Below are 12,624 nucleotides of genomic sequence, written 5' to 3'. Positions count from 1 at the left end.
ACAGCATATTAGAAGGAAGTGGGGAGCCTGTTAGAAGCAGGTGTATTGATAAGTGTAGTAAGAAACCACTATATAAGCAAAACAAACTGCTTAGCAGACAAAACATTTTTTAAATTAAAAAACACACCAGCAATCTGAGGCAAATGATTATATATACCTTGGGGCTGAGGGAATCACTTTATAATAATATTAATCTGTTATAGCCCTTTACAATTTATGAAGTATTTTACATACATCAGAGCTCATTAGATATTTGTAATAACACATGAATATAACTTTTACTTTTCATCATGAAAAAGTGAATTATACTGAGCATGCTGTTTAAGAAGAAGTCAGGTAAGGTATACTGACATATCTGAAAGACTTGCATCAAAAATAATTACAGGTTTTAAATTTTGGCACTTAAAGAGAGATGCATTATTTATCCAAAAATTAATATATATGCTTTTCTTCATGACCAACACGGTGTTACTGAGTGAATTTTCATAGCTCTCAGTGACTGCTGGTCATTAAATGGGGATGATTGTCATCAGTAAGTTATCAGACTATTTATCCTGTTAAACACAAGCTTAACAGATACTTATGGATGCCAACACCATATATTCTAATATGGGAAACACTAGGCTCCTAAAAGATTCTCTGAGTGTTTTTCCTATATTGCACTTTCTAGAAAACAGCTTTAACAAGGATGTGATGTGATCCTGGTTCTAGATATGGGAGTGGGGAACAGGTGATTGACCTTTTCCATGCTTGTTTTACTCAAGTTTTTGGAATAGCCTCTCTTCAGGGATGTAACAAGGAGAAACAACAAAATATACATGCTCTTTGGGCTTCTGAGAAAAAAAGACCACAGACATATTCAAAAGATTAAAATACAGGTCTCTTCTGCATCAGCCATTTCATTTTCACGATTGAAAATAAAGAACTACTGTGGAGTTGATGTTCTTAAAGTCATTCAACATAGCTTTGCCATAAATATACTACTCTGCAGAAAGCTTTTAAAAACAGAAGTTTAATTTATACTATACTTACCAACAATTATACTACTTATCAATTATAATACATTTACCAATTATCATGAATAAAAATAACTAAAATTTTTTTAGTTAAAAATACCAGATTAGACTTTATACTGTAAGTGAAATGGGACCTCAAAATTTTAAGTGTAATCTCCCCCAATATTAATAGTATAGCATTCCTGATGCCCTTTAATTTCTTAATATTACCTGATGACTTTTTGATCATGATCATACCTCAGAGGGGGCTTCCATGGTGGCTCAGAAGGTAAAGCATCTGCCTGCAATGTGGAAGATCCGGGTTTGATCCCTGGGTCAGGAAGATCCCCCGGAGAAGCAAGTGGCAACCCACTCTAGTACTTTTGCCTGGAAAATCTCATGGACGGAGGAACCTGGTAGGCTACAGTCCCTGGGGTTGCAAAGAGTCGGACACGACTGAGTGACTTCACTTTCTTTCTATACCTCAGAGAAGACAAAAATTTTACTGAGTTGCTGGCTATTAATTTTTCATTCTCATCTGTGTGACTCTGTACAAGGCTATTAATCCTCCATTTTTGTTTATCCTACTTGAGGGTTTTTAGTTAGGTATGGACTGGATGTATGCCCTGCAGTTTATGGCACTAATTCTAATGGAAATTGTCAATCTTGTAAATGTTCTTTTGCATAGTAAAGAAGATAAGCCAGCTCTGTAATAAAGGACTTCCAGAGGGTGTTAAATAGGTAAGTTAATAGGCCAGTTCACCATCCTTTACAAACTAAAGGACAAAATGGTTGGGTAGTAAGCACAGGCTGGGAACTAAGACACTGGGTTTGAAATCCAGTACATGCCAACTCTGTGCTCAGGGCAAATCACTTAACCTGAGTCTCCATTTCCTCCACAGTAAGTTGGTGTTCACATCACCCACCTTGCAGTTTTTGTGAAGGTTACTAGTAAAGTATGTACATTATTTGACATATGATAGATACTCTATAGTGGTTTAAGAATTGTGTACTGAAATTTAGAGTTGGGCAACATTTGGCCCCAGCATCTAACATGGAGTGCTCTCCAAAGGAGATGCAATATATAGAAACTTCTTATAACCATTGTACTTAGTAGCTTCTTTTTACTATCAGTATTAGGTATTTTTGTCTCCAAAACTTTATTTTCTTTTAAATATGTATTTTTTTAAAAGTTTATGGCAAACTTGTTTTTCTCTGTGTACTTTTTATGATGACTAAAAAAATTTACAATTTTTATTTTAACAACCATGGTAAAAAAAGATCTAATTTTTAACATTTGTCCTAGAGCCAACATTATCCAAGTGAGATGTAACCTCTATGTGTGTAAATGGCTGGCTGGTAGGTTCTACAAAAAATGTCATTTTTATTCATGCATTTGGGTTGCTTAAACATTTCTATACGATTTAAAACAGTTTCACCTATCACTGGAATTCTCAGCATCAATACTCCCATGCCTTTCTTTTTCAACCTATTGGCCAGTTTAAGGGTATCCACAGTAATACAACTTAAAGACATAAAAAAGTGTTCATAAATCTTTAACAGCCAGCATAATACAGTAGAAATTGCCCTGAGCAAGGAATGGAGAGACTTGAATTCAAGTCCTGACTCTGCCACTAATTTTGCAGGATGACCTTAGCTAAGTCACTTAACTTCTACATTCATCAAATAATTAGACTGTGTCCATTTTAAGACCTCTAAAATTGCTTTCATTTGCTTATTTTTTAAACTATCAAAACACCTTCTGGGAGTTGTGGTAAGCACCTGATGGGTACAGAAATATTTACTGATGTTTAAGGTAGTAATGTTTCAAGCTGTGATCTAGGAACCATCTGAATATAAATTATTTGGGGTTCCTGTTAAAAATACAGATGCCTGTCCTCTCCCAGGCTGAATCAGAACCTCCTAAGGTGAGGGTCAGGTTTCTCTATTTTTACAAGCTCCTCAATGATTACTGGAGAAGCGAAAGGCTACCTTACCCACTCCAGTATTCTGGCCTGGAGAATTCCATGAACTATATAGTCCATTGGGGTCACAAAGAGTCGGACACGACTGAGCGACTTTCACATCAATGATTATAATGCACCCTAAATGTTTGAAAACCACTGGCCTAAGAGAATATGTTCTAAGAGGGAAAAAACTAGCATGTGGCTCAAATTACTCCAACCTCTGGCAAAATCTCCTCTAAAGACAATCCCATTCAAAGTGGAGAAGACTAGAAAAAAGCTGCCTGCTTCATCAGAGTAGTCAGCCTTAGGCCTGGCCCCTGCATGATGCTTTTTACTTGCTGTGTTCCATAACAAAACACAACAAAAGGTCTCGACAACCAAGTCACTGACTGCCACAGTCATGACAACAGCTTGAAAACAAACAGAAGTTCTCCCTTCATTAACAGTAAGAGTTGAACTCAAGGAAAATGAGAAAAACACAACTCTCTTTACTCTCAATTTTCCCTCCACCTGTCATCCTGTGTGATTCAAATAATCTGGCGGAGGAAACAAAAAATCTAAGCTACACTGTTCTCATCACTCTGTGGCCAGATAGACAGTATACTAATTTAATAAATAAATCCTCTTCATACAATAGAAATGACCCAAGCCCATTCCTTCCTCTCTCTTCTTTTCTAATGCTGTTGACAGGAACAAAATATCAACTAAGGACATATGCTGTAGATTTTAAAATTCATACAAATAAATTACAGAGAGAGGTGGTAACGTTTTTTCTAGAATTTCACAACAAAATTCCTCTCATGGTGAAAAGTATGTATAATTTTAACAGGAAACCTAAAAGACATTTTGCTGCAAGACTGTAACAGTTGTAAGGATAATGCCATCATCTGTGCTCATTACAGAGAAACTAACAGCAACTTTAAAAGGCCAAGAATACTGATAAGTGAAGATGAAATTTCTTTTCAGCAACCAGTATGCCAACATCAGACTTCCAGGTTTTATTCAATACTAGCATCACGAGTTTCTCCTAATCCAACCAAAACTCCTGCCAAATGTCCACAAAATTCACACCAAAATCAAAAACAGAAAAGAAAAAGAGACCTGACAAAGCTACCAGCAGAGCTGGAGTGTAGTGGCACAGGTCAGCAGGAGCGGAGGAACGCTGCAAAAGATGTTGCTGCCTGGAGTCTAACTTGGCGATGCCTCGTGATGCTGGATGATCAAGCACTCAGGTCACAGGTACGTTCATGGACCCATAAGAACCAGGATCTTGACCCAAACTTTTAAGATCATCTAAAAAGAAAATACTTCACCTAAATTGAAGTATATAGAAGTTGAACACCAGTAGAGTTCCTTATTTGACGTAAGTTGTGCCTAAAACTTTGGCTGATACAAAGAAACCCGTCCACTAAGGCACCCAGAGGCGATCTGACAATGTGTTGGAGAGAACTTTGTCGTCAGTACCACATCATTGTGAGAGTACAGAGAACGGATCACCCGCAGGGGACTGGCTTCTTTGGGCAAACAGTCAATAAGTTCACTGCACTGTTTGTCAAACCCCAACAAGCGAATCCCATATCCATGTGGGGAAGAAACCATTCGCCCATCAGGGCTGAAGCAAAGTTCTTTGATATAACCCCTGCCTACATTGGCTTCTTCAATGTAATGAGTCAGGTGTAGAGAACAGCGAGGTGAAACTGGTCTCACGGGTGCTCCTTCTTGGAATTCATAGACACAAGTCCACTAAAGGGAGAGAAGAGAGACAAATCAAAGTTACAGAGCCTCATAAATGGAGTATAACCTTTAAAAATTGTGAATAACTATAGTCAGCTATAACTTATATAATGCAGTACAGCAACTATACTTCAACTAAAATTAATTCAAAAACAAAGTTATAGAGCCCCAAACAGTGCTACAGATAATCTTTTTTTCCCCTCAAAGGCTCGACAGAATGCCACAGCTACATCCCTGCTGCAAGAAAACATCCAGATGAATGCTACCCCTTTCCCAATTAACAAAATCTGTAGGACCTACACTGTCTTATCTACATTCATATCAAGGTTATTGCTGTACTGTGACACTTTGAAGCATTTTATTCCCCGAGGCCTCTGTGACTTCTAAAGTAATGATTCCCCTTTCTGACAGTAACAGCAATCTTGATATTTTAGGGTTAAGATATCTAAGCCCTAGACTACCTCTCCTACACACTTCAAAGACTCTTCTCTCCTGTTAGCTGTGGCCTCTGGAGCTAGTGAGATTCCTGGAAGACACTAGCTTTCCAAAGTAAGGGGGATCATAAGGTCATATAAGATCTTTTCCCCTAGTTATCAGTTCAGTCCCTTCCTTTCCCAAAGCTTTCCGTTTTTTTTTTTTTTTTTTTTTTTTGGTCTGTGCTGGGTCTTAGTTACAGTATTCAGGATATGTAGGGTCTAGTTCTCTGACCAGGGATTAAACCCGGGCCCCCTGCATTGGGAGCACAGAGCCACTGCACCACCAGGGAAGTTCTCTCCCTAGTTTTTAAAAAGAGAAAATCATAATACTACATTGACTTAGCAAAACCTCCCATTTAGTCAGCTTAGCTCAGTCCTGGGTTTAATATGTAAGAGGTTTTTTACAATAAGATGAAGGAGGCAAGAATTAAATTGGGCTTAATCTGAGCTGATGACTGCTTTAAAGTATCGCCCACTTGCCAAACCCAGGCCAGAGAGGAGGAAGAAGGATTCTGAAGGGACAAAAACCCCATGAGCACACATGGCAATGGCAGTTTGTTCAGTCAGCCCCGTACCTCCTGATCATCAGTGTTGCTTGAGCACCGAAGAAGAGTGGCCCAGCCTTTTGGGTGCAGCTGTAAGGATGTGATGCAGTTTCCACGGTCTCGCTCACCAGGAACTTCAGGGGTTAAGACTTCAAGACTATTTCGTGGTGAAATTCCTGAGATACAAGAATATTAGGATGTGGAATTCAAATTATTAAAAGACTAAGGCAGCTCATCAAAGCTTTGATTTCTGGCAGCCTTTCTTATTTCTTCATCTGCCCTTTATGCTTCCACATGTAAATACACTGAGCTGCCCTTCAGTGTATGGGGTATGTTTCTGGGGGTGGGTATAGGGGAAAGAGTATGACAGGAACTAAAGAATCCAAGTTCCTGCAGCAGGAATCAACAGTAACCTATGGCTAAGGCAGTAAAGCTGACTAGGAGTCCTTTTGATTTGAATCTACATCTCAGAAAGCTATATAAGAATCAAAGTTATGTGGTATGAAAGGAATCTGGAAAAGTAAAAGACAACAATTCTCATCTCAGAAGACCTGGTGCTCTCTAGTCCAGAGAAAGAAATACTTGGAAGCCATGAGGACTGCCTTTATGTAGATTAAAGATGTATGTAAGGAGCAGGACTTACAGCCTCTAGGACAGTACTGTAAACAAACTGACCTATAATTTTGGAGGTAAGAGAGGACAACTCACACCGAGACATGTCAAGACAAGGGGTGGGAGATACTGCCAACTGTACATATTCCTGGTACTCTGCTATGGCCATCATTTCTTTCTACCTAGCCACCGATGAGAGTAACTGCTGTAGTGAGCCATTGTTACAAATGGGAGTATGTCATATCCCTCAAGTATGTGGAAAACCACTTTCATAAACATTGTAAGGAAGAAGCTTAGAAATTTAATACCAAGAGAAATATTTCAACAATTCTGTGCCTATTGAAGGAGTTAATTTAAAAATAATGAACTGCCTCTGTCAGGCCCTTTGTGAATTATTTCTCACTTAGATGTGGTCTCTTCTTTTAAAAGCTTCCCTTTAGATTACTGTACTGACAAAAACCTCTGATGTTCTAAATTACAGTTACAACTAATTATATATAAATAATTTCTCATGTGATTAAACTTTAACAACAATTTTAGGAAAAAAATCCTATTTCAAGAATTAATTTTGAAAATCTATAACCAAAGCAGAAAAGAAACTCATTCTGAATAGGTAAGCAGTGGTTTTTGAGTCTCTGCTCCTTAGAGGTTGCTTAAGAGCTGGCTAAAGGGAGGAAACACACAGGGTCAGAGTAGAGATGGAGCAGGAAGACTGGAGGCTCAAGGGCCTCTCTAATTACACTTGGATCAGTTACTCTACTTTTATTTGTGCTACATTCCTAAGAATCCACAGGAGAATGTTACATATCCAGGCATAAATCTCTAAGAGGAGGAATATTTAACCTTAAAATGAGACAGCACAGTCTTTAACATCCAGAGGACCGGATGATGGATAGTCAATATGTTAGGTTAGGAAAGACTCTCAAACCATTCTTGGAAGTAGCCATACGAAGTAATCAAGTAATCAAATAGGCATTTACCAGGTAAGGCCACCCAGGAAAAATCTTAATTAGAAGTCTAATTGTATGGTCTCTCCTCTAAATTTCTAGGTACAAGATATCTCCAAAAGGTGACCCAAAACTACAAAAAAAAAACAAAAAAAAAAACCAAACCCTATATCTAGCCATCAGTCTACCAAGAAAACAAACAAAAAGTGTTGTAAGACCTCAAATGTGGGTTAGTATGGCGAGGGATGGTGAGTAAAATTTGCTAGGTAGAAAGCATTTCAATTGAGGGATAGATGGGCTAGATTAACCAGATAGTTCTACCAGACTGGCTGGGGAAAAACTGGCAAAAGCTAAGTGGGGCCACATTGTAGCTCACTTTATCCCACAACCCCTGTGAGGCTGCCAGGCATTATTGAGGTAAGGAAACAGCAGAGCAAAAAGCCTACTGGGCTGGAACCAGGCGACTTTCACAAGCACCTGATAAAATCATCCCTTTATATTATATATGAAGCGACTTAGCAGCAGCAGCAGCAGCATCATATCCATTGTTGTTACTCAATTGCTAAGTTGTGTCCAACTCTTTGCAACCCCAGGGACTGCAGCACACCAGGCTTCCCTGTTCTTTACTCTCTCCCAGAGTTTGCTCAAACTCATGTCCATTTAGTCAATGATGCTATCCATCCATCTAACCCTCTGTCACCCCCTTGTCCTCCTGCCCTCAGTCTTTCCCAGCATCAGGGTCTTTTCCAGTGAGTCGGCTCTTCACGTCAGGTGGCCAAAGTACTGGAGCTTCAGCTTTAGCATCAGTCCTTCCAGTGAATATTTGGGCTTGATTTCCTTTAGGATTGACTGGTTTCATCTCCTTGCTGTCCAGGGGACTCAAGAGTCTTCTCGAGCACCACAGTTCAAAAGCATCAGTTCTCTGGTGCTCAATCTTCTTTATGGTCCAACTCTCACATCACTGTAGATCTGTACATCACTACTGGAAAAACCATAGCTTTGACTATATAGACCTTTGTTGGCAAAGTAATGTCTCTGCTTTTTAATACGCTACCTACGTTTGTCAGCTTTTATTCTAAGGAGCAAGTGTATTCTAATTTCGTGGCTGCAGTCACCATCTGCAGTGATTTTGGAGCCCAAGAAAATAAAATCTGCCACTGTTTCCATTCTTTCCCTATCTATTTGCCATAAAGTGATGGGACCAGATGACATGATCTTTGTTTTCTGAATGTTGAGTTTTAAGCCAGTTTTTTTCAGTCTCCTCTTTCATCTTCATCAAGAGGCTCTTTAGTTCCTCTTCAATTTCTGCCATTAGGGTGGTATCATCTGCATATCTGAGGCTGTTTATATTTCTCCCAGCAATCTTGATTCCAGCTTGTGATTCATCCAGCCCAGCATTTCGCATGATGCATTCTCTCGTTTAATTTCTGTAACAATCTTAATTGGAGTCCGTATTTCCCAACTATTCCCTCTCCAAACTAGACCAAACTAAATCCAGGAAATAAAACCAAAATTCAAATTCCAACAAAAATTTAAGCCCACGATATTCAACCTAGAGACTCTGGTTAGCTTTGTGGGGTTTTGTTTGTTTTTTAGCCACACTGAGGGACATATGGGATCTTAGTTCCTTGACGGGGGATGAAACCCGTGCCCCCTGCAGTGGAAGTGCAGAGTCTTAACCACTGAACCACCAGGTAATTCCCTGGTTAGCTTTTTGAAAATGATTATTGAGGGGCAAGGAATAACCTCATCTCTATTGGCTTTTATTTTTAAAGATTAAAATCAAACCAAAGCTATTTTAGCATCTATACACAAGATTATGAAATCCAACTTTTAACCTACCTTCTCTTTGTGAGGCGCGTGACATGTGTTTCTCAGAAGATGAGTTAGAGTCACTGTGATGACAAGGCGAACCAGAAACTCTAGGACCAGATGAACTTGACAAAGTGGTAAGATCTTGAAAATACAAAACATTCCAACGGTGAATTCTGGTAGTGTCTCAACTTTCTAATAATCTACTTGAATCATATTTTTAAAGTTCATCTGAAGCATGGCAGGTACATACCCACCTAAAAGTGATCTATAAATAACTAAGATTGAGGTGGGCAAGATATTTCTTTGGAATGTTCTATCCATTCCAAGGCTTAGTCCCTTTCTAAAACTCTTTACACCAATGACTTCCTTAAGTGAAATAAAAATGAAAAACCAAATAAACACAGGAACGTCTTGAAAAGTGAAAATGAAGTTGCTCAGTCGTGTCTGACTCTTCATGACCCCATGGACTGTAGCCTACCAGGCTCCTCCATCCATGGGATCTTCCAGGCAAGAATACTGGAGTGGGTTGCCATTTCCTTCTCCAACATCTTAGGTTCCCATTATTTCTGTAGTGAAATGGAATAAGAAAATTCAGCATGAATGAAAACTGAGCTGCTCAATCTGTTGTTTTATGTTAGAATAGCATCCAAACAATAGGCCCATTACTGAGAACATGAACAGATCCTCCTTAAAGCATACCAACGACTTCTATCATGCTTACTGAAATTATGTGAATACTATTTTTGAAATGCAATACAAATGTAACATTGAAATCTGAGAAAATAAAATGAATATCAGATAGGGGAGTCTGATGTACTACTCCAAACAGCAGTCTCTATGTCACACTTTTCTTGTAGCCCCACACATCTGTGGGGACTTTGTATTAATCTAATTTCTTTTGCTGGTATTAAGTATCAGAATTACCTTTAAAAGACAGAAAACCTTCTTGGTTTTTAAGCAAAACATGCCAACTAGATCTCCTAAATCACTACTTCTCATTAAGCTTAAGTTGATTATTAATATTTAACCTAACAAATTCTGAAATTAAAAGGAGTGTACTTACATGTTAATGAAATCTCTTGCTTGCAAATAAGCTGGTAAAATTTAAATTTCTACTTTCAGCAATGAAATTAGGCAACTGCAATACAATGAGGCCTGTGCATTCCCAAAGGTCTTCAAAAGTGGCCCCATGCACAAAGATTCCAACCATTCATCTGAAGCTGATTTTAAATAGCAATTTATCAGAAAGACTTAAAAAGATTGACAGTATTTTGGGCTATCACTAATATTTGAGATAATGATGATTTACAAACACTGATGAAGATTTTCTGGCTAGCAGAGGGCTAAAAATTTTTTTTTAGAGTTTGAAGTTATTCTTCCTAGATCATTTGTGAGGCACAAACTAATACTACATCAAAGATATATGTAGATCATTATACTTCTTTGGGAAAAAAGCTCTCACTGAGCTTTCCAAAGAATGTCTTTTAATTTTCTTCCCTTCTTCCTGTTATCATTCTCAAAATAGAAATATATACCATCCCCATGTCTGAGATTATTTAGAAAACTCTTTCTTTTAATCAAAAAAGGAAAGCTTACCTGAACTTGACGTTGTTCTTCTTGCCCTCAAAATAGGATAGCTGCCTACTTCTAAAGATTTGGTTAAGTCAAGATCATGCAAAATCAAGAGATATCCAGAGGATGTTGAGATCAACATTTTGGAACAATCTGGTGTTAATCTCATCCGCATGAGAAAACGTGTGTGAAAGAATTTCTTATGTGGACATCCATCTTCTGTACACCTACAGAAGAAATCAAACCAACAAAATCTAGTTATCATAAACATTCAGTGATAGTCATATTTTTGCCCTTCCAACTAGAATTTACATTCAATGTATACTCAGACTTATACAGATGAAAAATTTTTGTTTGCCATTCCTTCTTCCATCTCCTTAACTGTTTTAAAAAAGATTATTCTTTCTGAAGTATATTAAGTAAAACTTTGTTGAGGAAAACTCTCTCACTTTTTATTGCTCTGAAAATCTTTATTTCACTCTTTGATTAAAGGTTTAGCTGGGCCTGTAACTTTGGGTTGATAGTTATTTCTTTCTAAATAGTGAGGATAATATCTCATTGAGTTCTGGCTTCCACTGTTATTTTTAAGTCTGTTATCTTGAATTGTTACTTTGGATACTTTTTTTTTCCTTTGACTAATCTTTCCTTGTCTTTGGAGTATTGCAGTTTCACTCTGACGTTCGTAAATGTTGATTTTTATTGATCTTCACTGAGATTCATTTGACTTTCTAAATCTTAAGATTCAAATTGTTCATATATTCTGGAAGATTTTCCGTCATTATTCCAATGTTACCTCTCACCTATTTCTCAATTCTTTTGGATTCTAAATAGATACTTGAAACATTCCCATGAGACTCTTTTTTCATAAATGCTTTTTCATGTTTTCTATCTCCTCATCTCCATATATTGCCTTCTGGGTAATTTTTCAGTATCTATCTTAATCTGTTGTATAAACTGTTTCTGCTACTTGTTTTTATAAATTTCAACAGTACTTTTTTTTTTACTTTTTTAAGTTCTGTGTGGCTTTATTTCAAATCTGCGTGATCTTTTGGATAGATTTTTATTCCTTGCCTACTATTTTTTATTCCCCATTTTATTTCCTTTTTTGTTAATTATTTTTAAAACTGTGAAATGTATCATCCTTACAGAAAAGTACATAGATAAAGCACTTGTAGAGTTTAAAGAAAAGTGAACATCTGTGACTCACCACCCATGTTAAGAAGCAGAACAATACCAATACTTTAAAAGTCGCCTGTTTCTCTCCCCTTGTTGCATCCTTCAGTCAGCATGCAGTGCTTCAAGCATGCAATGTCTTTTCTTATCTCTCTGAGAGTATAGTTTTTCTAAAATTTAAGTCTTCTTCTCCCTATGTAATCTCTACTTTTTCCAAAATGTCTCCCCATTTGTTTAGGTCTTTATATTAGACACTTTTGCCAAATGTCTGGTTATCTTTTGACTGCTCATGGTTAAGAGTGGGGAACTAAAAAGGTGATTGGGAACTCTGAATGCAAGGGCAGGCTTGAGCTTCACTAAATAGGGAGAAGCCATTTTTTGAGGAACTTCTAATGTCAGTGTCTTTAGTTCAATATTTGAAAGAACTCTCAGGATCTCTGAATTCAATATTCAGTGTGCATATGGTCATTTAGTCCCCCTGATTTTGGTCAGGTACTCAAAGCCTTCAACTGTGTCTGGCATCCTTTAATACAGAGAGATTTCTATTTTACCCTCTAGAGAATAAGATTTAAGATTTCTGCTGAAATACAAGGAGGTAAATCATCCAGCAGTATAGATTAAGGGAAGAGATATAAGTTCTTAAATATCTTTCATTTAAATCCTTATTTTAGCTACGTTTTCTACTACAGAGTACCCAGAGTTGCCAGTTCTTGTGATTTTTGAGGATTTTGTATAAACTGTCTTAAGTTCTTAATGTTTTCCACTGCTAGTTTAGGATTCAGCTTTCT

General features: G+C 37.5%; 1 protein-coding gene across 1 annotated transcript in view; it reads right to left on the bottom strand.

Moving 5' to 3' along the window:
* Window positions 1-2,138: 2,138 nt before the first annotated feature.
* The window catches only part of DCAF10 (DDB1 and CUL4 associated factor 10), a 49,431-nt gene continuing 38,945 nt past the window's right edge, over window positions 2,139-12,624 (bottom strand). Inside the window, exons 4-7 of the mRNA XM_081510800.1 lie at window positions 10,688-10,890; window positions 9,119-9,232; window positions 5,748-5,893; window positions 2,139-4,705 (exon numbers count right to left, since the gene is read on the bottom strand). Of these exons, the coding sequence (XP_081366926.1) occupies window positions 4,337-4,705; window positions 5,748-5,893; window positions 9,119-9,232; window positions 10,688-10,890 (832 nt within the window). The 3' untranslated portion in view covers window positions 2,139-4,336. The remainder of the gene's footprint in view (window positions 4,706-5,747; window positions 5,894-9,118; window positions 9,233-10,687; window positions 10,891-12,624) is intronic.

This window comes from Giraffa tippelskirchi, chromosome 1 (genome assembly GCF_054371585.1).
Source record: "Giraffa tippelskirchi isolate mGirTip1 chromosome 1, T2T-mGirTip1v1.2.pri, whole genome shotgun sequence".
NCBI lineage: Eukaryota > Metazoa > Chordata > Mammalia > Artiodactyla > Giraffidae > Giraffa > Giraffa tippelskirchi.
Note: the sequence above shows the minus strand (reverse complement) of the source record. Positions and strands in the feature narration are given on the sequence as shown.